We start from the raw sequence: 22,182 nt of genomic DNA on the forward strand, positions 1-22,182 counted from the left end.
TAGATAATGGTCAACCGACTCGAACACCTCTTCACCGGGATAACGTTTAAATACGTCAGAACTCAATTGGAACTTCGGAAGGTCTCTGCGGTTCAGCGTTAAACCACGTTTCTCACCAACAGGGTCAAAGAGTCTACTTGTGCCACTACCAACAGACGAAATGTCTTCAGAACCCTTCCTCAACAGAGCTGCATTCGCTTCCAAGCTATGAATTGCTCTGCGAGTTTTGTCCATTTTAACCATCGCAGCATCAAACGCTTCCATATCACCGATTGCACGAGCACGAGACAGTTTGCTGATGTCTTCTACCAGCTCCTTGCGAAAGTCTTCAATTGTGTTTAAGACAAATGACGTGTCATCCATCACACCAGTACCAGCGCTCGGGGCTGGAGAATTTCCATCACCGTCGTCGTCCACGATGCACATTGCATCTACACCTTCTTCTTCAATTACTACTTGCGTAGCGTCACCTTCACCTGTAGAAGATCCACCAAGAGCAGCAGCAGAGTTCTTGACTACTTCACCAGCAGCCTTCGAATCAGTGACAATATTCTCGATAGACATCTTGAGTGATTCACTGAAAAAAATGTTGTATACGATAAGATCAAAGTATAAGAAAAAGAAAACAAAAGGAAATCAGTGAAGACCAAGTTATCTTCTTTTATTAGGTAGAATATTCTGATAAAGAACTCAATTAAGAATGAAGACAAAAACCATGTAGGAAAAAAGTACTTCTATTTATATTTGTGGATATTGTAAAAAACTTTTTCTATCGAGACTCTTAGGTACAAGATGCCTTGATGATAAAAGAAAAGACATACCCAATTGTTACTGCACGGTTCATCATGCTATAGCGGTGCCTTGACCGATTGGATCGGTGACAGGAGGTAAGTGGGTTGATCTAACTAAAGGTTCCTTTGACCCGTACTTCAGCAGTTTCATTATAACTAACGTGACGGACAGGATAAACTATTCCTTAATTCTGCCGACGTCTACGTTTCAGTCTTATTGAATTCTGTCAGAATGTAAAGGGTTAAAGTAAGGATCAACAAGTTAGAAGATAATGGCCTAAGTAGATTAGATTTATGTATTGTGGTTTGATGTGCTAAATAAAGTTATCTGATTTAATCAAATCCAAATACTATAATATCTTATTTCTAAATGAAGTCAATTATTCATCTAATGTTGTCTCGGATATACAGATGAAATATTCTTCCGTAAAAGAAAAGAATTGTTCTAACAAATCTATCACTCACGGTTATTCTAACCTTCATAAGGATCCGCAATCTCTTATTTCAGTATTATGTAATAATCCAAGAGTAATATGCTGTTGGATACAACACACGGTTATTCTAACCTTCATAAGGATCCGCAATCTCTTATTTCAGTATTATGTAATAATCCAAGAGTAATATGCTGTTGGATACAACAAAGGACAACAAGTTTGATGCTGATTGGACATATAGTTGGCCACCACAAAGTCCTGACCTAAACCCATTTGAACATGTCTGGCATCACTTAAAGTTGAAGCTTAGTGCTGTCATGTCCCGACCACTGTCTACAGTATCGAAACACGAGTGAGAATTAATTAATTTAAACACAGCATAAACGGCTGTCATCTTAGACTTGAATTGTCGATTAAGCAATTGTTCACAAGTCAAACTGGTATCAGATCCATAACAGTGTTAGAACACGCCTTCACTAATCTCTCATTAGATCCATTAGTACTCATTGGTTGTAACTACATCTTCCTAACATCCTCTATAAGCTCAGCTAACTCTCTGAAAAATATATAAAGCCTTCATGTTCTCAAAATTGAAATAAAGATTATCTGACTTTTTCGGTCTCGTTCTATCTTGGTCTACAAAATTACTTAAGAATATCTCAAGTGCCTACCCAACCAAAGCAAAAGGTGTGCATGATTTGTGGCAAAGAGTCGAGGAGCAGTGGGCTACCTTCACTAAGGAAGACTGTCAGAAGTATATAGATAGCATGCCAGCAAGAATCAAAGCAGTTATCAAGGCAAAAGGTGGATATACAAAGTATTAAAGTGTAATGTTATGGTACCTGAAAAATGGTCCGGATGAACATACTATTTTTGAAATAAATTTAATACACCGATATCCAATAAAATTCTTTGAAACTTTTACACATATTAAAACAGAGTTTTTTCTCTTTATTATTTTTTATTTCACGTTAATTGACCCAGAATTCATCAAGTAACACCTAAAAAACGTAAAAGTTGTAAAACATCCGGACCATTTTTCCACCAACTGTAGTTATTTCACGGACTACTACTCCTAACGTGTCATGTTGTCACGGAGCGTGGAATATTGAAAAATTACATCAGCAACATCGGAGATCGAACCGGAGGAGGAGTATGCTGGACCGGACACCCGTCAAGTCATGCTCATCCTCTGGTAAATTCTTATTGGAAGCGGATATTCAATAATACCGTCCCTGAACTCAGATTGTTTGATCTGGTATAAAAGAATAATTAATTCTTTTGACAGTAAACAAGGCCTTTTGGGAAAAAGAGAAGAGATTTGATCTTTGATTTTGAATAAATAGACCACCTAAAGTTTAGTTTTGATATTATATTTATTTTAGCTAGTCCTATTATTTGTTATTTGAGAAAACACTGATTGAAATTGAATAGAAACTGATTGAAACAACTGATTGATTGAAAAGACTCTCAATAATTTTAATAAGACAACTCTTGGAAGAAAATACCAGTCTCGGCTATTAGAATTCAAGCGTAAAACTATCATATTTATATCATCAATTCACGAACTAGCACCGCAAACGTATCAATGTTTGTCGAAGCGGAGTTTGATCCAATTGGAGACCATGGAACAACCAGTCACGTGCACGGCGCCATTCCAATTGTTGATAAGGGTGACGACATTAACAATAGAAAAAGGCGAAGTTCGGAGTCGAAACGTATCAGCCTCGATGTAGATAAAAAAAGGTTTAAACCTAACGTGCAGAAAGCTATACGGATACAAAGTAGACGAAGATAATATAACCTGAAGAATGTACTCTCTCCCCTTTTAATTATAATATCACTTATCGGTTATACAGTGCTGCTATTAACCGGCTCACAAAAATATAATTCAAGATAACTTCTGCAGAAATGAAGCTAGACTCTTCAAATTTTGAGTGAATATTGCTTAAGTAACATAGTTTTATTGAACAAAATTTTATAAAATACTATTTAGGAAATTTGGGCGGAATATGAAAAAATGTAAAAATGACTGTAAAATCAATCAGGCTACAAAACATTAGCGCTTAGTATATCCACCTTTAGCCTTGATGACTTCTTCGATTCTTTTGGGCAGCATGCTTTCGTAATACTTCTTCATGTCATCTTTAGTGAATTTATTCCATTCTTTATCGAATCTATCCCACAATTCATCCATATTTCTGGGCTTAGTATCGTATGCATCTAACTTCAACTTGACATGATGCCAAAGGTGTTCAATCGGATTTAAATCGGGACTATTTGGTGGCCAGTCCTCAATATACCTTATTCCCTTGTCTGCAAGCCATTTTTTTGTGTATTGCGAGGTGTGTTTTGAGTCTCCGTCCTGTTGAAAGATGACTTCCTTGTTGCTAAGACCAAAGTACTCAAGTGTATCCTTATACGAAGTAGCCAAGATATGGGTGTACAGTTCTGATTTCATAGGATACTCGATAATATGGCATGCGTAACCTACTCCTAATGATGTCATGCATCCCCAAACCATCATTGAGCCTCCGCCACCTTTTAATTGAGTCTGATAATTATGGGGTCGAAGTGGGTCGTCCTTATGCTTCCATGTAATCTGAGCTCCATCTGATCCCCATCTATTAATTTTGGTTTCGTCGGAAAATATAACCTTGTTCCAGTCCTCTACAGTCCAGTCACGGTGTTTTTTGGCCCATTGCAATCGCTTTTTCTGGTTGATTCTCTTGATGAAAAGCTTCTTTTTTTTATACAGAGAATTAAGGCCAAGGGATCTCATGAGTCTTGTTGTGGAAGAGTATTGAAATTTGTAACCAAGAGACCACAGATATCTTTGGACATCTTTTGCTGATAATAAGAAACCTTTTCGGACTCTAAAAGATATGACTCGCTTTGTGTAATTGGACACAATACTGACTCTACCACCACGAGATTTAATGCGATCAGGATCATGTTCTTTTTTCATGCGAACAACTTGGGCTTTAGACACTCCAGTGGCTTGTACAATGTCTTTAGTACCCTTTCCGGCCTTGATCATTGAAATGACGTCATTTCGTTTGTCGTTACTGAGTTTATATGGCATTGTAGAGAAGTAGTTGTGAGAGGTAAAAGTGAGAGTGTAATGGGGAAAACTGTGTAAAAATGTCGCCTTTATATATTTTTCAGCTTCTCTACATCATAATGATACGTTATCATTGCATCAGGTACGCTAAAATAGAGTTTAAGGTACACTGAATCATATTTGTATCATTTTACATTTAGTCCAAAATCAAGTTTTTTTTATTTGCAGCTTTGTGTAACAACATATGATTACGTCATTCTTCCTTTCTTATACTATGACGTTTGGGCTATCTAGTGGTCTTTATTTCGTAGCTCTGACGTAATTATTGCACTGTACAGATCATTTTATATTTTTGTGAGCCGGTTAATAGCAGCACTGTAATGTACATATCTATAGATTTATAATTATCTTAATCATTATATTAATTATGTTCATAAACCTTTAGATATCTTGACTATATAAGTAGAGGAATAATCAAAGTATAATAAAGGATCATTCAAGTTTTTATATACTATCTTAAGTTTTGTTTTACGGGTCGAACCTTTGTTAGTTCGGTACATTATATACTTAAACAGTGACATGTTGATATGATGGTAAATAATTGTCGTGGTAATAATTATAACTCCGTCACGTGATTAGAAGTGTCGTATTTGAGGGTAGATGATATACAAATATTAAAGATATAATTCACTTTATGAAGGATAAAGATGAATTATACAATATTGCAAACCAGAAATAATTAGAAACTACATAAACTCTAATATATGAGTACCGTGAATTAAGTGTTGTGTTTAGTTGACAGCATCATATGAGATGTGGAGACCTCGTATACAAATTATACAAGATCCTCACACCTCATTACTGCTGAAATAATATAAAGTAGAGTAGGAAACGAATATAGAATAAGTGATGATTCTTATACGAGATTAGCTACCTCGTATAAGGCTGAACAGGTTGTCATTTAGGATATATAGTTTACTTATTTTGCTATAATACGTTACTATATGACATAGGATATATAGTAGAATTAATATATGGACATGCAGGATATATTGATTCAACACCAAGGTATAATAGGTTATAAGTACTATTCTCTGCCTTCGGCATAAAGAATGATTACAAGATAATAGGTTGTGATCATCCTTTACAATAACTGTTCACTCAACTCAAACACCACGCACGAATACTATTTTCCTAATTAATACTATTTTCCTGCAAGCAGTGCTACATAATGGTTAGCACGGGAAAATAGGTTAGTTGCATGATCACTAGATCAAGCCATGGATACGTTTACAAGTCCACCCGCTCCGGGTAGATGCGTAATCTCCTCAAGGGAGAATTCTATTCTTTTACGGTTCAGAAGACGTACGTCTTCTTTGAGTAGAATAACTCAGCTGCCAGTTTCTAGGTTCCGCAATATGAAGAAGATATTTAAATTTTTGCAGTAGATATTTTTCTTCTCTTTGAACTTAACTTGATTCAAAATAAAACGTACTAGTTTGATCTCGTTAACTTTTTATTGTTTTAACTAAGTGATATTTAACTCCACAAGTCGTCAAATACCACATGAGTCACTGTATCAATGTTGTTATGCGTGACGTAGATTGTCATCGTAAATTCAAGGAAAAGCCGGTCACATGATTTTATAAGCAGCACTGGACCGAAGAGGGTGTATCTAAGAGTAATCGGAGAGTAGAAGTATGTAGTTATAGCTTAATCTGGGGTATTTAATGAGATGAAGTATAATAAAGAGAACAGGGCCTTTCTCCATCTATAATTTTGTACTATAAAGTTGGTCAGAGCTTTATAAATTCTCTTTCACGATATAATCCATATCAATGTTGATGTGATCGTAAATAATTGTCGTGGAAATAATTAGAACTCCGTCATGTGATTGGAAATAGCTCATGATGTTGGTAGGATAGCTCAAGAGATCGGAGTTGGTAGAGAGGATATGGTGTGCAATTAATTTAAGAAAATGTATATAAAGAATAACTTGATCTAAAGAATAAAAGGGCCTTTCTCCATCAATAAACCTTGTACTATAAAGTGCGTCAGAAGCTTTATACACACCTATACACGATATAAGCATATCATTTTTGGCGAAGCTACCAGGGGCAAGCAAATCATTTTTGGACTGTTAAAACTAGTTGGAATTATTGGGAAAACTTTGGGATTAATTTTTATGGCGAGCGAATTAATACAGAACAAGATGACTGAAGCACAGAGTAGAATCCTCAGTAATATGATAGCAAAACCAGATATATTCACAGGTGAAAGAAAAGAAGAAAACGCACTTTTGTGGTTAAAGCAAGTTGATAGGATTAGGGTCGGGTTAGAGTTAGTCGATTCAGCTATATTGATTATTGTCGGCAACCATCTAAGAGGTAGAGCAGAAGTATGGTGGTCTACACCGTTTACATTTTCACCGTGCATTGAACATGGTAGCACGCAAATTGCGTTGAAAATAGCATGCTAGCATGCAACGATGCGTGGGATGCGTGCTACCGCGCAAAGTTCATGCTACCATGAATAGTGCATGCTAAATCGACTTAAACATGCTACCGCGCAATTTTCATGGTAGAAAGCAATAACGATGCCAGCATGAATAGCGCGTGGTTCAATGAAACCCTCATGGTGGCACGCTTTTATTTTGTCCTTACATTTGTCAGCCTAGTACATTATTCACATGGGTGGCTGCTGCTTACTGTACAGCCAGAAAATCATATTATAGCTTTATTTCAGGGTTATTTATTGATTACTTATACAGTAGGCTACTCTAACTTCATGATACAATATATTGTATATATAACGAGCTCTCATGCTATTTGAAAGTTACTAAATTGCACAGGGGTTGGATTATCAATTGGTTACAGTATGTGTCTAAGTGTAATAACGCAATTTGTACGGCATTATTGCTTGAAATATGAGCGTTAATAAGTTACTGAAAATTGCAAAACCACAGTTGCAAAGAAGTAGCCGGTCTGTTTGTTCACATATTGTCCTTAGACACTCCTACAGCAAAATAAAGTACTTCTACAAGTAAGCGTGTGGTTCATTTGTTTGACGAAGGTCCAGTATGAATGACAGTGACAATTTTTACCTGACAACCGTGTTTCATCAATATTCTTACAGTCTACTACAGTGCTGCTATTAACCGGCTCACAAAAATATAATTTAAGATAACTTCTGCAGAAATGAAGCTAGACTCTTCAAATTTTGAGTGAATATTGCTTAAGTAACATAGTTTTATTGAACAAAATTTTATAAAATACTATTTAGGAAATTTGGGCGGAATATGAAAAAATGTAAAAATCACTGTAAAATCAATCAGGCTACAAAACATTAGCGCTTAGTATATCCACCTTTAGCCTTGATGACTTCTTCGATTCTTTTGGGCATGCTTTCGTAATACTTCTTCATGTCATCTTTAGTGAATTTATTCCATTCTTTATCGAATCTATCCCACAATTCATTCATATTTCTGGGCTTAGTGTCGTATGCATCTAACTTCAACTTGACATGGTGCCAAAGGTGTTCAATCGGATTTAAATCGGGACTATTTGGTGGCCAGTCTTCAATATACCTTATTCCATTGTCTGCAAGCCATTTTTTTGTGTATTGCGAGGTGTGTTTTGAGTCTCCGTCCTGTTGAAAGATGACTTCCTCGTTGCTAAAACCAAAGTACTCAAGTGTATCCTTATACGAAGTAGCCAAGATATGGGTGTACAGTTCTGAATTCATAGGATACTCGATAATACGGCATGCGTAACCTACTCCTAATGATGTCATGCATCCCCAAACCATCATTGAGCCTCCGCCACCTTTTAATTGAGTCTGATAATTATGGGGTCGAAGTGGGTCGTCCCTTATGCTTCCACGTAATCTGAGCTCCATCTGATCCCCATCTATTAATTTTGGTTTCGTCGGAAAATATAACCTTGTTCCAGTCCTCTACAGTCCAGTCACGGTGTTTTTTGGCCCATTGCAATCGCTTTTTCTGGTTGATTCTCTTGATGAAAAGCTTCTTTTTTTTATACAGAGAATTAAGGCCAAGGGATCTCATGAGTCTTGTTGTGGAAGAGTATTGAGATTTGTAACCAAGAGACCACAGATATCTTTGGACATCTTTTGCTGATAATAAGAAACCTTTTCGGACTCTAAAAGATATGACTCGCTTTGTGTAATTGGACACAATACTGACTCTACCACCACGAGATTTAATGCGATCAGGATCATGTTCTTTTTTCATGCGAACAACTTGGGCTTTAGACACTCCAGTTGCTTGTACAATGTCTTTAGTACCCTTTCCGGCCTTGATCATTGAAATGACGTCATTTCGTTTGTCGTTACTGAGTTTATATGGCATTGTAGAGAAGTAGTTGTGAGAGATAAAAGTGAGAGTGTAATGGGGAAAACTGTGTAAAAATGTCGCCTTTATATATTTTTCAGCTTCTCTACATCATAATGATACGTTATCATTGCATCAGGTACGCTAAAATAGAGTTTAAGGTACACTGAATCATATTTGTATCATTTTACATTTAGTCCAAAATCAAGTTTTTTTATTTGCAGCTTTGTGTAACAACATATGATTACGTCATTCTTCCTTTCTTATACTATGACGTTTGGGCTATCTAGTGGTCTTTATTTCGTAGCTCTGACGTAATTATTGCACTGTACAGATCATTTTATATTTTTGTGAGCCGGTTAATAGCAGCACTGTACTTTTAATTATTGCAGAAGAAAGAAGTAAAACAAATGAATAAGTTGATGGTATAAGGTTATGAAATAAAAAATAATGTTGTATGATTACCTGATATGTACGAAACAGATTGCTTGCAACCATAAATGTAACTGTGTTTTCCTTTTTGCAATGAAGGCTGCAACTGTACTTGAGAGCGTTGGTATTGGCCCAGCGGATGGAAGACATGAAACAGTTGAAGAAAGGGTTTGGTCAAAAGCCACAAGCTTGAGTTCTATAGAAAAAAAGTGTCAATTGAAGATATGGTATAAGTACATAACGTCTGCTGACCATGAGTTGTAAAAGTAAAACGAAGAGTAGTATTTGATCTGGGGCAATAATAAAATACCTGCTTGGAAAGATTATTTACAGTGACTCACAAAAGTGTGGCAATGTTTTGTGATTTTTGATTTTCTAGTTTTCCTTCCATAATCAATTACAAAAAACACTCTGTTTCTTATTTATATTTGAAGTAGACTCTATTCGCTACAGTTTGGTGTGCTTTTCATTGCATTCGCTTCAGATTTACTGATTGTAACAGTTGTCATTGCTAAATGGCGAAATCTCGCCATTCACAGCATGATGATCATCACAACTTTTTGTGAAAAGGAAGAAAGAGTTTCGAAGTCAGCCAATCGAAACCAGGTTCCTAGTTTTATATTCATGCGAAACGCTTATTTTGAAGCGTTTCTCTTCTTAACATTAAGTTAAATTCAAATCAATCTGCCATTAGCCTCCATTAGCAAGCATCATCCTAATTAGTGAAATGAGAAGCATTCCTTACGACAAAAAGATGGATATTATAGCTCAACTCAATGCTAGAAAGTCATACAGAGCTATTTCGGCCGCTACTGGCGTCTCTACTAGGACCATTGGTCGAATCGCCAAAGAGATTCAAGTCGAGCCTAATGCAAAGATGGGGAGACCAAAGAAGATCAGCGATTTGCATGCTAGGCTGATCGCGAGATCGTTCTACACCGGTCAATATATAACCGCCGTGGATGCCTCCAGAAGCCTTCGTGCTCAAGGGCACGATATTTCTGCTCAAACGATTCGTAGGGTGCTCAAGTTATCTGATTTCGATTCCAAGATCAAGAAATCAGCATTGCCATTGACTAATGAACGCCGACGCAATCGTTTGAGATGGGCAAGAGCTCATAGCAAGTGGACTGTCGATGACTGGAAAAAGGTTGTCTTTAGTGACGAAACCAAAATTAACCGTTTGGGGTCGGATGGTAAGACTTGGACTTGGGTAAACAAAGGGGAGCCCCTAAAGCCTCACAACGTTAATTTCATGTACAAAGGAGGTGGCGGTAGCCTAATGCTATGGAGTTGTTTCACCCAACATGGGCCTGGGTTCATTGCTAAGATTGAGGGCGGGATGGACTCGAAGTTATATTGTGAAATCTTGAAAGGCGACTTTATGGAGACCCTCAAAGATTATGGTCTCAAAAAGAAGGATGTGATCTTGCAGCAAGATAACGATCCTAAGCATACTGCGAAATATACTAAAGAATGGTTCAGAAAAAACAAGGTCAACGTTCTTGACTGGCCATCCTACTTCCCTGACCTGAATCCGATCGAAAATCTTTGGTTTTATCTAAAGTGCAAGCTAGCTGCGTACGATGTACCTCCCAAGAACATGGGAGAGCTATGGGATCGTGTTGCCGAAGTTTGGTACAACAAAGTTACAGCAGAAATGTGTATGAAACACATCGAGAGTATGCCTAGACGTATACAAGCAGTTATACACGCAAAAGGTGGACCTACGAAGTATTAAATCTTCAATAAAAGTAGTTTACCCCTGAATCTTGATCGCAAATTTGCATGAAATTCATATATGTCATTTTAAAACTCAATTTTTACTATGTTAGTCTTATCGAGACAGTACAAAAGTTATATCGTATGAAAGAGAAAGCTTTTATCTTCTTGTTCATAAAAAATACTCTTGCTGTTATGTATATAATTGTATGACGAAAAGAGCAGAAAGAGCAAGAAGTAGTTAAAAGGCCGAATTATTGCCACACTTTTGTGAGTCAATGTAGTTGTTGTTCGCAATGCTAAATGAGATAATCGGCATTATGCGTATTTGACGTCGTTACTTCACTCTCTTCATACGACCTCGTCAGTCCTAAGTTGAATAAATAAGGTAAACTATAAGCAAAAATGTAATGGCAAAGATGAGCGTGCCTTAATTACTCAGATGTTCCGGTTCATTGTGCATCTTGTCGGTGATGTGGCTAAATGAGCAGATTATGAAAAAAAAGCTGAAATGTAATAACAGTATTTTGTTAGCTTTTAAGAGCCCTTGTAAAAAGAAAGTGAAAGAAGAAGGCGCCCCCACCCCCCACATCTTAAAAAATAATTGTATTTGAAACGAAAATAAAAACCCAAATGGTCGCACAGAGAAATATCGGTACCTTTGTTTATTGGTTAAAAACTGAAATTGGTAAAGGAAGCACCAAGCAGAAAAAAAAGAATCATCGTTATTCTTCATTTATGCTTCTGTTGACATAAGCAGCAGAGGTGGCGAGCGTCATCACCCGGGTCCTTTTGGCAGTGCCATCAAGACGAGAAGAAGGCCTTTTTCTGGTACCAGCAGCAATTGGTGTCTCAATGACGCCATTAGCAGACTCAGGATCATCCAAAAGAATTACGCCGTGTCTATTCAAAAGATAGCAGAAAGTGACTTATCGCTTAGTTGCATTGATTAAAGAAAATGTATCATCCACCATGTACAGTGACCAGCAAAACTGTTCCAATGTTTTTGCCATTCTTACCTTTTCCTTCATAACTCAATGTAAAGTCATCGGAACAACTTGAAATTACAACCATTAGAGAGAGAAAGTCACGCTTAAAAAGTACAAATAAAAAGTTGGCGAAAATTTTTTTTATTTTAGTAGGCTTTCATGCGTTAAAATTAGGATGTTTATTGGAACAGTTTTGCATGCATCGATCAGAAATCCAAAATAGCTCTTTATCTCCGTTTTAATACTTCGTCCAATAACCTTTGGCCTTGATGGAAGCCTCAATACGTTGTGGCATTGAATCAATTACCTTTTGGCATTCCTTGATATCGATTACCTTATACCAAACGTCACTTACATGTTCGTATAGCTCCTACATACCTTTTGGTGACGTTTCGTACTCATTGAGGCGGATTTTCAACAACCGCCACATATTTTCAATTGGGTTGAGGTCTGGTGACTGTGGTGGCCAATCCATTACCTTATAATCCTGGTTTTTAAGGTAATCCTTGACCAAATTACTAGTGTGCTTCGGATCGTTATCTTGCTGAAAGACTATTTGATCCCTTCGGAACCCCAATTTTTGGCACGCGAACTCAATTGTTTGCTCCTGTTCGTCTTTGAGGATCTCCTGGTAGAGCGTCTTGTCCATGTTACCAATTATTTGGCACATCCAACCGGTTCCAGCATAGGTAATGGCACTCCAAATCATGATGCTACCACCGCCGTGTTTAACAGTTGCCTTTACATGCTTCGGTTGAAGCGTTTCCCCGTCACGGATCCAAGCCCAAACACGTCCATCGGAGTTAAATCGATTGATCTTCGTCTCATCAGACCAGATAACGCGTTTCCAGTCATCAACTGTCCAATAACGATGCGCTTTACACCAAGCAAGTCGTTTCTTTGCATTCTTGGCAGATATCAAAGGCTTCTTTTCCTTTTCAAACGCGCCTAAACCATACTGCCGAAGAGCCCTGCGAACGGTATCAACACTTGCCTTGACTCCATGATCGATTTGAAGTTGTTTTCGAACCTTTACGGCATTATCTACGCGACCCTTGGTGATTTGACGAACGCAATACCGCTTATCGGCCTCAGACAAGAGCTTGGGTCTACCTCCTTTACTCAAATTTCTATCGGGGCAGAACTCTTTTCCGACTCGCGACACAGTTGCAACACCGACACAAACCTTAGCAGCCACAGCACGAACACTTTCACCTGATTCCAATAGAGATACGATACGATCACGCTGTTCAACAGTAATACCACGCATAGTAACGAAGAGACCCAGAAAAACTTACTTGAAAGGTTAAATAATTTACCGAAAGTGACGGAAATATGTTTCTCATAATTTAGGGAAGTATTGGTTGAAATTTCAGTCGTCTGTGACCAGTTGCCAAGTTGTGGTTTATGATTTAGTGAAATCTGAGGTATGCATGCAAAACTGTTCCAATGCACCCTCGGGCTTTGTGGCATTCCTGCTTTTTCCAGATGCGGTAATAATCAAAAAAAATTTTAGTAACAGGTTCGTGACGGTTTCAGCTTTCTACTGTATTGATATATATTAAGTCACTCAAATGTTTTGAAACTCTGCGGTTGACGTCGAGCGAAGGCAAAAAAGTAAAACATTGGAACAGTTTTGCTGGTCACTGTAGCTAGAGCTATCCCTCACTGATCATAATGCTGAATGCACCCTAATTCCTTGGCTACTTACGCAGTTCTCTCATCTCCTGTTTGCCTACTAGTAGCGTCAGCAATAACACCAGAAAATGTTGACTGGTCACCAGGTACACCAATGCTGAAGTCAGCAAAACCTCCTGCAGAAGCATGATCATTGTTACCGACATTCATGCTATCGATCAAATAGCTAAGGGTGGAAGAACTGCTGCTGATGTCGCTAACACCCGTCGATTCATCCTAATAGGTACAGTGACTCACAAAAGTGTTACAATGTTTTTAAAAATTTTAATTTTTCGACTTTTTCATGCATTCTTCCCCTTGAGCACATACTTAAGCACTGATTTTTTTTTGCGATATGGAAAGTAGTAGTTCTAAGCTATTCAGTGATATAGCTTGTGTTAGGATTCATATACATTTGCTTGAGCACATTCGACATTCGCAATCTGTAGAAATTCAGATGGTTGAAATGATGAATGTTTACAGAGCCTTCTTTCCCCAGGATTTTTCGAATTTATTGAGTTTCAGCAATCTATCAGGGGTCAATTTAATGTTGAGTATCATGTTTTGTCAAACTTGTACCTTTTTGCTTTTCGATTAGCTACATTACTTTACCCATTCACAAAAACCGCAACATTAGACAAATCTCAACATGCGTCCCGTACCTTACGATAAAAAAAATGATATTTTAGCTAGACTGCGTACAGGAGAGTCTCATAGAAGTATCGCCAAAAGTTTAAAGGTATCCAACGTCACTGTTGGTAGAATCGCTAAAGCTAATGACATTGCATGCAACGAAAAGACCGGCCGTCCTAGGTTAATCTCGGATCGTCTCGAGAGAATGATCGCAAGATCGTTCTACTTAGGGCAGTTCATAACAGCAGTTGATGCTGCCAGGAACCTGCGGGTCAAGGAGTAGATATTTCTCCACAGACCATACGTAGGGTCCTGAAAAGATCCGATTTCGATTCAAGGATTAGAAAATCAGCATTGCCATTAACGAATGATCGAAGAAAGGATCGGTTGAAATGGGCGAAAGCCTACAAACACTGGACGGTTGATGATTGGAAGAAAGTCGTTTTTAGCGACGAGACCAAAATCAATCGTCTTGGATCGGATGGGAAACAGTGGACTTGGGTAAAGAAGGGAGAACCCCTCAAGGAGCACAACGTCAACTACAAGTATAAAGGCGGAGGTGGCAGCCTCATATTGTGGAGCTGCTTCACTCAACATGGTCCTGGCTTCATTGCCAAGATACAGGGGGGAATGGACTCGCAATTATATTGCGAGATTCTGAAAGGCGACTTCATGGATACACTAAAGGATTATGGCCTGAAATTGAAGGACGTTATCCTTCAACAGGATAATGATCCTAAACATACGTCCCAATATACCAAAAAATTCTTTAAAAAGCACAAGATAAATGTTCTAGATTGGCCTTCTTATTCACCAGACTTGAACCCAATCGAAAACTTATGGTTTTACCTGAAGTGCAAGCTAGCTGCTTATGACACCCTACCCAAGAATATGGACGAACTCTGGCAAAGAGTAGGAGACGTATGGTACAATAAAGTTACAGCCGATTTATGCCTAAAACATATCGAAAGCATGCCAAAAAGAATTGAAGCTGTTATAAAAGCCAAAGGTGGTCAAACAAAGTACTAACTGCACGTTTAAATAAATCTGACTATCACAAAAATGAAAATTTTACGCATATGCAAATTAAGCTCTATAGTTTAAGTAATTCCAAAGAACGCTAATATGCTTGAAAGTTATATCATTAGAAACCCAACAATATATACTTTCTAATGATATTAGTTTGGAGGGGGGTTTATTAATCATATCAGGTGCAATAGTGATTTAAATTGGAAATTTGTTTGATTTTGTAAAACATTGTAACACTTTTGTGAGTCACTGTATTGTTTCGAAAAAGAAGAAAAGATTTAGTTCCCATATTTTACAAAAATTGTACAGTATCAACGGCTCAATGTTATGATTATTACCCTTTGTTTGTGGGAGGGAGCACGGTTTCTGCGGCCGGTGACAGGAGGGACATTATTGGAAGTACCCGTAACTGCCTTGCGGTGGAGGTTGCGGATAGAATACCGCAACAGATTACGGGCAGCCCAGCCTTTCTTGCAGACGTTCAACGGAATGACATCGTTCACCGTTACGCTAACATCATCAGAGCTGGTGATGCGCCTCATCATTTCTTCGAACGCAACGATATACTTGTTTTGATCTCCCCTACTGAGATCCATCCACCTAAACTCCTTATCACCCGAAAGATGGAAGCGTACGAAAACCTTACAGTAGTAGTACGTAACTTCAAAGCGACGGTTTGCTTCTTCTAAAATGACTTCTTCAGGTTGGTGCATCCAACGAAAGTTTCTGCGAAGCGCCTCAACAGTCATGCTTACGCACTCAGCCTTTTCAGACTTTGCTGAGACACTCTCGAATGTCCTGCCACCATCGTTGAGAGTATCCAACAAGTGTTTCAGTTCTTGAGCTGTGAGGTCACCCGCGAGAATACTGAATGCATTTTTGTCGAAAACTGTTTAAATTTAAGTTAAAAAGCAAAATTATTGTTAGCTCTGTATGTTTACAGCACTGTCATTCTCAATGTAAATTATAACATCGAGATGAAATATTATCTTATTACCATCTATGCCCAATGATACAGGGGCATCCAAACCAAGGATGTTGCCACCACGACGAAGAATGCAGCAGGAACAATGATGTCTGGTAACAAGATTTGCTCCTTGTTGATTACCAGCAACACTGGAGGGTGGTAAGCTTTGGGGATTTTGGACAGCAGCTTGGATTTCAAGCAATTTGTCATAAATCATTCGGTTGGTGATAATCTCAGTAGAAGTGGTATCATCAGCAGTGAAAACGTTGAGGAAAGGGGAGGAGGAGGAGGTTCCGTTCATGTTGTTGGTGTTCATGTTAATACAGGAGATGTAGAGTAAGCGAAAACTATGGCTAGAGAATGAAGAAAAGTTGTGTATGTCAATTTTGGCTATTAAATATTGAGTCGTGTCATACGTTTCTCCACTTTGTTCATCTTTGCATCTTCGTTGTATCTTTGGTGTTGGCACAACGGCACTCCGCACATAGCAATTGCAAAACATCCGGATGTTGTGCATAGGAATTGTTAATGTTGGTATATTATACGTGTATCGTACTGTACCAATAAAAGTGTTAGAGAGCTATAAATAGTCATTATTTACTCATTCATCTGAATTGAGAGTTATTTGATAATCTGCCAAAAATAAACATAAAAGCAGATGTTTAGCAACTGCTACCGTCAAAAGAGAATAAGAAATTTACGGATGATCTTACCGTTGTACTTGATATATCCAGTTACTTTAGAAGACTTATAAAATAAAATAAGATAGTAAAATGACCAGACACAACAAAGATACTCTTTATTCAAGTTTGTTGAGAATGATACTTTTATATGAGAAACGGGGTTATTAACGGGTATTCAACTATTAATACAACTGAACTAAAACTATCATGAGAATGATAAGATCTTAGCCGCAAGCGGGTGTCAAAGTAGATGTGTATCAGATTGTCAAGCAGGTACTGAAGTCGTTCTGTAGTTTAAGACGTATAGTTGTATCTTGGATACAACATAGCCCCCAACCAGACAGAAGTACCGGTTGATATTGACTAGTATAACCACACTTACAAGTTAATACAATAGTGAACCAATTAATATGGATAGGCGGCTAGTGTAGAAGGTCGATCAGAAAACCCTGATGGTTAAAACCTTAAATAAGGAAAAAGAAAGGGAAAGATACAATTTCCTACACCTGAGAATAGAGGTTAAACTCATGGCCTAAGCACGGTTGACACGCGTGCGAGTTCGTGTAGAATACTTATGCTTAATAATCTGCTTAGGAGCGACCTTGGGCACAGTATTGTTGACAGAAGATTTCGAAGTTCTCTTAGAAGCCTTAGGAACTTGTAAAGTAGAAGAAGCAGCAGCTGCTTGTGTTTTAGCTAACTCAACTGTTTTCCAGTACTTCTTGATAGGCTCTAATGATTGGAAAGATTGAGAAGGTTCCCAAGTATCATCTTCAGGATCAGGATAACCTTCCCAGCGCACACGATAAAGATAATTACCAGGAGTGCCTTTATGATCAATGACAGCACGAACCTCGAAGTGAGTATTTTGCTCTTCTTTAAACTGTTCATCATTGACCACACCTGGCAGGACTCGGGTGATATGATGTGCTGGAACGTTATGTTCGTGGAAGCCTGTACCAGGATCCTTAAGAATGTAACTACCTTTCGAAGTATGGCCAGCAATTACAAAAGGTCCAGCGTTGCGAGGAGAAAGCTTTCCAGAACGGACAACGTTTTTAATCATGACCTTAGAACCAATAGGAATAGGCTTGTCAAGAATCCTATGTTTCTTAACAAACTTTTCATGATCCTTATTCTGTGTAGCTCTGATACGTTCAGAAATAGCAGGGATAACTGTCGTATTTGAGGCACGATGGCAATATTATATGAGTAAATCATCACTCAAAACGTCTAACGAAATGTAAAATAAAACTTGATCTCAGATATGAGTACTGCTCATATCTTCATTCCCGTTTGGTAAGCGGTGTGTTCGATTGCATACATTTGAACCTTAGATCAAATGTATAACAAATAAAGATAAGATAAGAAAAGAATATGGATTAAGGATAATTCTTATGTGAGATTAGCTACCTCACATAAGACTTGAACAGGTTATCTTTATGAAATATATTTTACTTAGATTATCTATGGCTATATGACATTCAGGTATATAGCAGGATTGGTATATGTACTCGTAGGATATATTGATTCAACAACCAAAACATAGTAGGTCACGGTACTGCTCCCTGTTCTGGAAATAAAGTATGGTTGGAGATAAAAAAGGCTCAATCACTCTTTATTAATACAATAACTGTTCACGCAATCAAAAGAACACCACGCACGAATATCTCTTCCTAGCCAACATCTATAATCATTCCCACAGTATCTGAGCTACACAACTGGTGGCCGATAGATATTGGATTATAGATGTAGCTGCATGATCACCCTGGATCTGCCAGGATAGCACATTACAAATCAATCCGCTCTGGGATGGACGAGTAATTATCCACCTAAAGGGAAGACCTATTCTTTTACGGAAACCTCTGATTCACTGAGTATTATTTGACCATAATACATCAGTGTCAGCTATAGATCCCGATACAATCATTTCGTAGACAGCAAACACAATAAGTCTTTATTAATAGCAGTAATTTTAGTTTTCTTTTCTTTTTCTTTAGTTTGTTTTTGAAAGAGAAATAAAGACGGTGGTTTGATTTCGTTAAGCTTTCGTGTTTATTTTCTCTTGTGTTATTCTTTACCTTTTACTTCATAATTAAAACTAGCGAATACCACATTTTTTTTAACGAATTTCTAAACTACTTTGTCCATAATGCCCCCTATTAACCCCCATCAAGACTCCCCTCAAGAAGACCACGTCCAACAAAATGAGGACATGGAAATGATTGATGTAAATCAGTCAACCTCTAACCGACCCCCTCTTGCGCCTGGTTACACCTCCTCTGTTGCCTCCACTGCCACTGGTATCTCCTCCTCTGAATCCCAAGGTACGAACCTCTCTGAAGGTAACATTAATAACCATGTCCCTCCTATCGATAATAGTGAAACATGCATACACAATTGTAATCATAGTGGACACCACTTGATTATTAATACTGATGTTGGCAAGGACCTCACTTCGCATCAGACCAATAACAATGAGCATGATGTTGGCAAGGACTTCACTTCGCATCACTATAACGATATGAATGACATCAATGTCATACATAACAATGGTACTAATCATACCAATACTTTTACACCATTAGATCCTCCCATGACTAATGAAAAAGACCGCATGATTGTTAGATACGAAAACCGTATCAATGAACTTCGCGAGCAGGTGCTCTGCCAATCAAACCCGGTTGAAATAGAGAAAATCCATGCTACCATTGACATTCTTGAGAAAAACGTCAAGAAAATGAAAGGTGGAATCTCACCTAACAGCACATCCCATTTTGACCCTACCAAAAGTAGCACCATGGATTCCAAATATGCTCATTCCTATTCTCCCATCATCCATCGAAGTGAAATACCTATTTTCCAGTTGGTTGATGACCCTGCGGAGACCAAGACCGACAACGTACCGTCCTTCGAAAACGCTGAAACATTCGCAGATGCGTTTGAGGCTCCCTTCCTTGCCAATGATTGTGATTTGGACAAGTATTGGAGAAAATACTTATCTGTTTCGTTTTCGAAAAGCAAAAACCCAGTCTATCAACGTTGGTACGCTGTTGACTTCAAAAAGTTCCCACATACTACCAGTTGGGAAACTATAAAAAGCGAGATCATAGAACGTTTTGGATTGAACGCTACCATTGATAAGAAAATACAAAACTTCATCCGTATGAAACAGGGTAAAACGGAACAACTTCGCGATTACATGGATCGTTACTATCAAGCCTACACTTATCTCCCTGATCCCAAACCTGACTCCATCTATTTGGTGGCTTACTTCTTAGACTCTTTGCTTCCCATGACTAGTGAAGAAGTTAAAAGATCATTGAAACGCTACCATGAAGGAAGGTCCCCTGATAGTAAAACTTCTTTCTATCCTGCCTACTTGTCTGAACTGTTTGACTACCTAAAGAAAAGAATGGGAGACATACAGGAAAGTCTGGCGTTAAAATTTTCATCTCGCTCACAAGGCCATGGCATTCCTATTAACAAGAACCACTCAGACGGAGATATTAGCCATGGTAACAGAATCAATCGTGATCACAAACGCAAAAACAATATGAATAACGATATTGAAATTTCGAGCAAGAAATCTAAATCGTTGGTAAATCCATGCTCGTTCTGCAAAACGGAAAACTATTCGCGAGAACACTTGGAAAACTGCGTTCCTTATCTTAAAAGTGACATATATGTTAGGAGACGTATGAACCAACAAAATAATCAGAATAAGGTAGAAATCTTATATAATGATATTCAATATAAAAAGAGTATCACTGACCAAATACTCATTTTGTATAGCAAAATAGAACATGATATTGAAAACTCATACTCATCTCTACCTCTTGGCAACCATCATTTTGATCAAACTTCATACTATAAAAATTTTCTTACTAGCTCTGATCCAGCTAAAAATAAACATATATTTTTAAAAGATGATATTCGATCACAGATTTCTTGCTATAATGTCTCAAACATAACTGAGAACGAAGTACAGAATTTGTCGCCATATTCTCCCGTTATCATGATCAATGGTGAGAAACTAATTGCTATGATTGACACAGGTGCACAAATATCTTTGATAAATAAAACCTATGAATTTGAGGATAAAACTATCTTTGATGATATAATCCCTGCCACTGGTACATTTTCATTTATTGATAAAAATTCTACAGCCAGTCGGATTGGTAAAACACGACCTCTAGAAGTGAAATATAGAGGTAGAACACCATTTTCCCACTCATTCGAAGTTGTGGAAATGCCGCTAGCAAATCTACCAGTTTTGTTAGGGAGAGATTTAATTCCACAACTGGGAATTTCGATTCAGAACATTGCCTACTCTTTTGAAGACATCGAGGAAATTGTCTTTGAAGATAGTGTTAATCATGAAGTGTACACTCCTAATGTGAGCAAAGCTTGTTCTGAAGAAGAATATGAACAGTTCATCGAGGAAATGAAGCCGTTGATGGAAGCGAATGCAAATATTAACCTTCATAACCTTTGCCCTCTACCGGAAGCCATTGTTTATCTTCCCACTACACCTAATGAAGTGGCATACACGAGACAGTATCCAATTTCATACGATTTGGTTCCTATTGTCAGAGAACAAATTAGAAAATGGGCTGATGACAAAACAATTGAACCTGCAAAAATATCTGGTTTCAATAGTCCCTTAACAATCACACCAAAGGCTGGTACTGACGCTAATGGAAATAAGAAGTACAGAGTTTGTCTTGATACTCGACGTATCAACAACCTGACAGACGATGTCTCCAACGTCAACACTCCTTTGATTGAAGACATCTTCCATGATGTCAGAGAAGCAAAAATATTCAGTGTTTTCGATATTTCAGGTGCCTTCCACCGATTGCAAATCGCTGAAGAAGACAGACATAAGCTTACCTTTACATTTGAAGGTAAAAGCTGGCAATTCCGAGGTGCTTGTTTCGGGTTGAAATCGCTTTCCGGAATATTTCAAAATGTTATGGAAACCATATTCCAAGATATGAAAGATTTTACATGTATCTACATTGATGACTTGGTTTGCTTTTCCAAAGATCTTGCTTCTCATAAAGAGCATTGCAAAAAGGTTATTCAAGCATTAACGGATAACAATATGCCTATCAATTTTGAGAAAACTCATCTTGTAAGAAATTCAGTTTACCTACTCGGTTTTTGTATTTCGGAACAAGGAAGATCCATTGATCCTCGTCGTTTGACTGACATTGATGAATGGCCAAAACCTCAAACCGCTAAAGCCATGATGAAATTTTGTGGTTGGGTCTCTTATATGCGTGCTCATCTACCTAATGCTAGCGAGTTAACTACTCCTCTGGATCGTTTGCGATATAGCACTCAGAAAGTCTTAGAATGGACTCCAGAAATGCATGCACATTACGACAGCATTATCAATATT

The 22,182-nt window shown here is 37.9% G+C and overlaps 2 protein-coding genes across 2 annotated transcripts; one reads left to right on the forward strand and one right to left on the reverse strand.

Annotated features, from left to right (window-relative positions):
• Positions 1-6,501: 6,501 nt before the first annotated feature.
• On the forward strand, positions 6,502-7,226 carry BDF20DRAFT_839280 (uncharacterized protein; the record flags this gene model as incomplete). The annotated part of the gene is made up of 3 exons (XM_053079257.1): positions 6,502-6,733; positions 6,874-6,965; positions 7,125-7,226. 3 exons carry the CDS (start codon positions 6,502-6,504, stop codon positions 7,224-7,226), a joined length of 426 nt encoding a protein of 141 aa, XP_052932578.1.
• Positions 7,227-15,433: 8,207 nt separating this feature from the next.
• On the reverse strand, positions 15,434-16,513 carry BDF20DRAFT_1004055 (uncharacterized protein; the record flags this gene model as incomplete). The annotated part of the gene is made up of 3 exons (XM_053074658.1): positions 16,506-16,513; positions 16,120-16,442; positions 15,434-16,011 (listed from the first exon to the last, which is right to left on the reverse strand). Exons 2-3 carry the CDS (start codon positions 16,403-16,405, stop codon positions 15,434-15,436), a joined length of 864 nt encoding a protein of 287 aa, XP_052932579.1. The 5' UTR covers positions 16,406-16,442; positions 16,506-16,513.
• Positions 16,514-22,182: the final 5,669 nt, after the last annotated feature.

The sequence above is a fragment of the Mycotypha africana genome, assembly GCF_025528875.1.
Source record: "Mycotypha africana strain NRRL 2978 chromosome Unknown BDF20scaffold_11, whole genome shotgun sequence".
NCBI lineage: Eukaryota > Fungi > Mucoromycota > Mucoromycetes > Mucorales > Mycotyphaceae > Mycotypha > Mycotypha africana.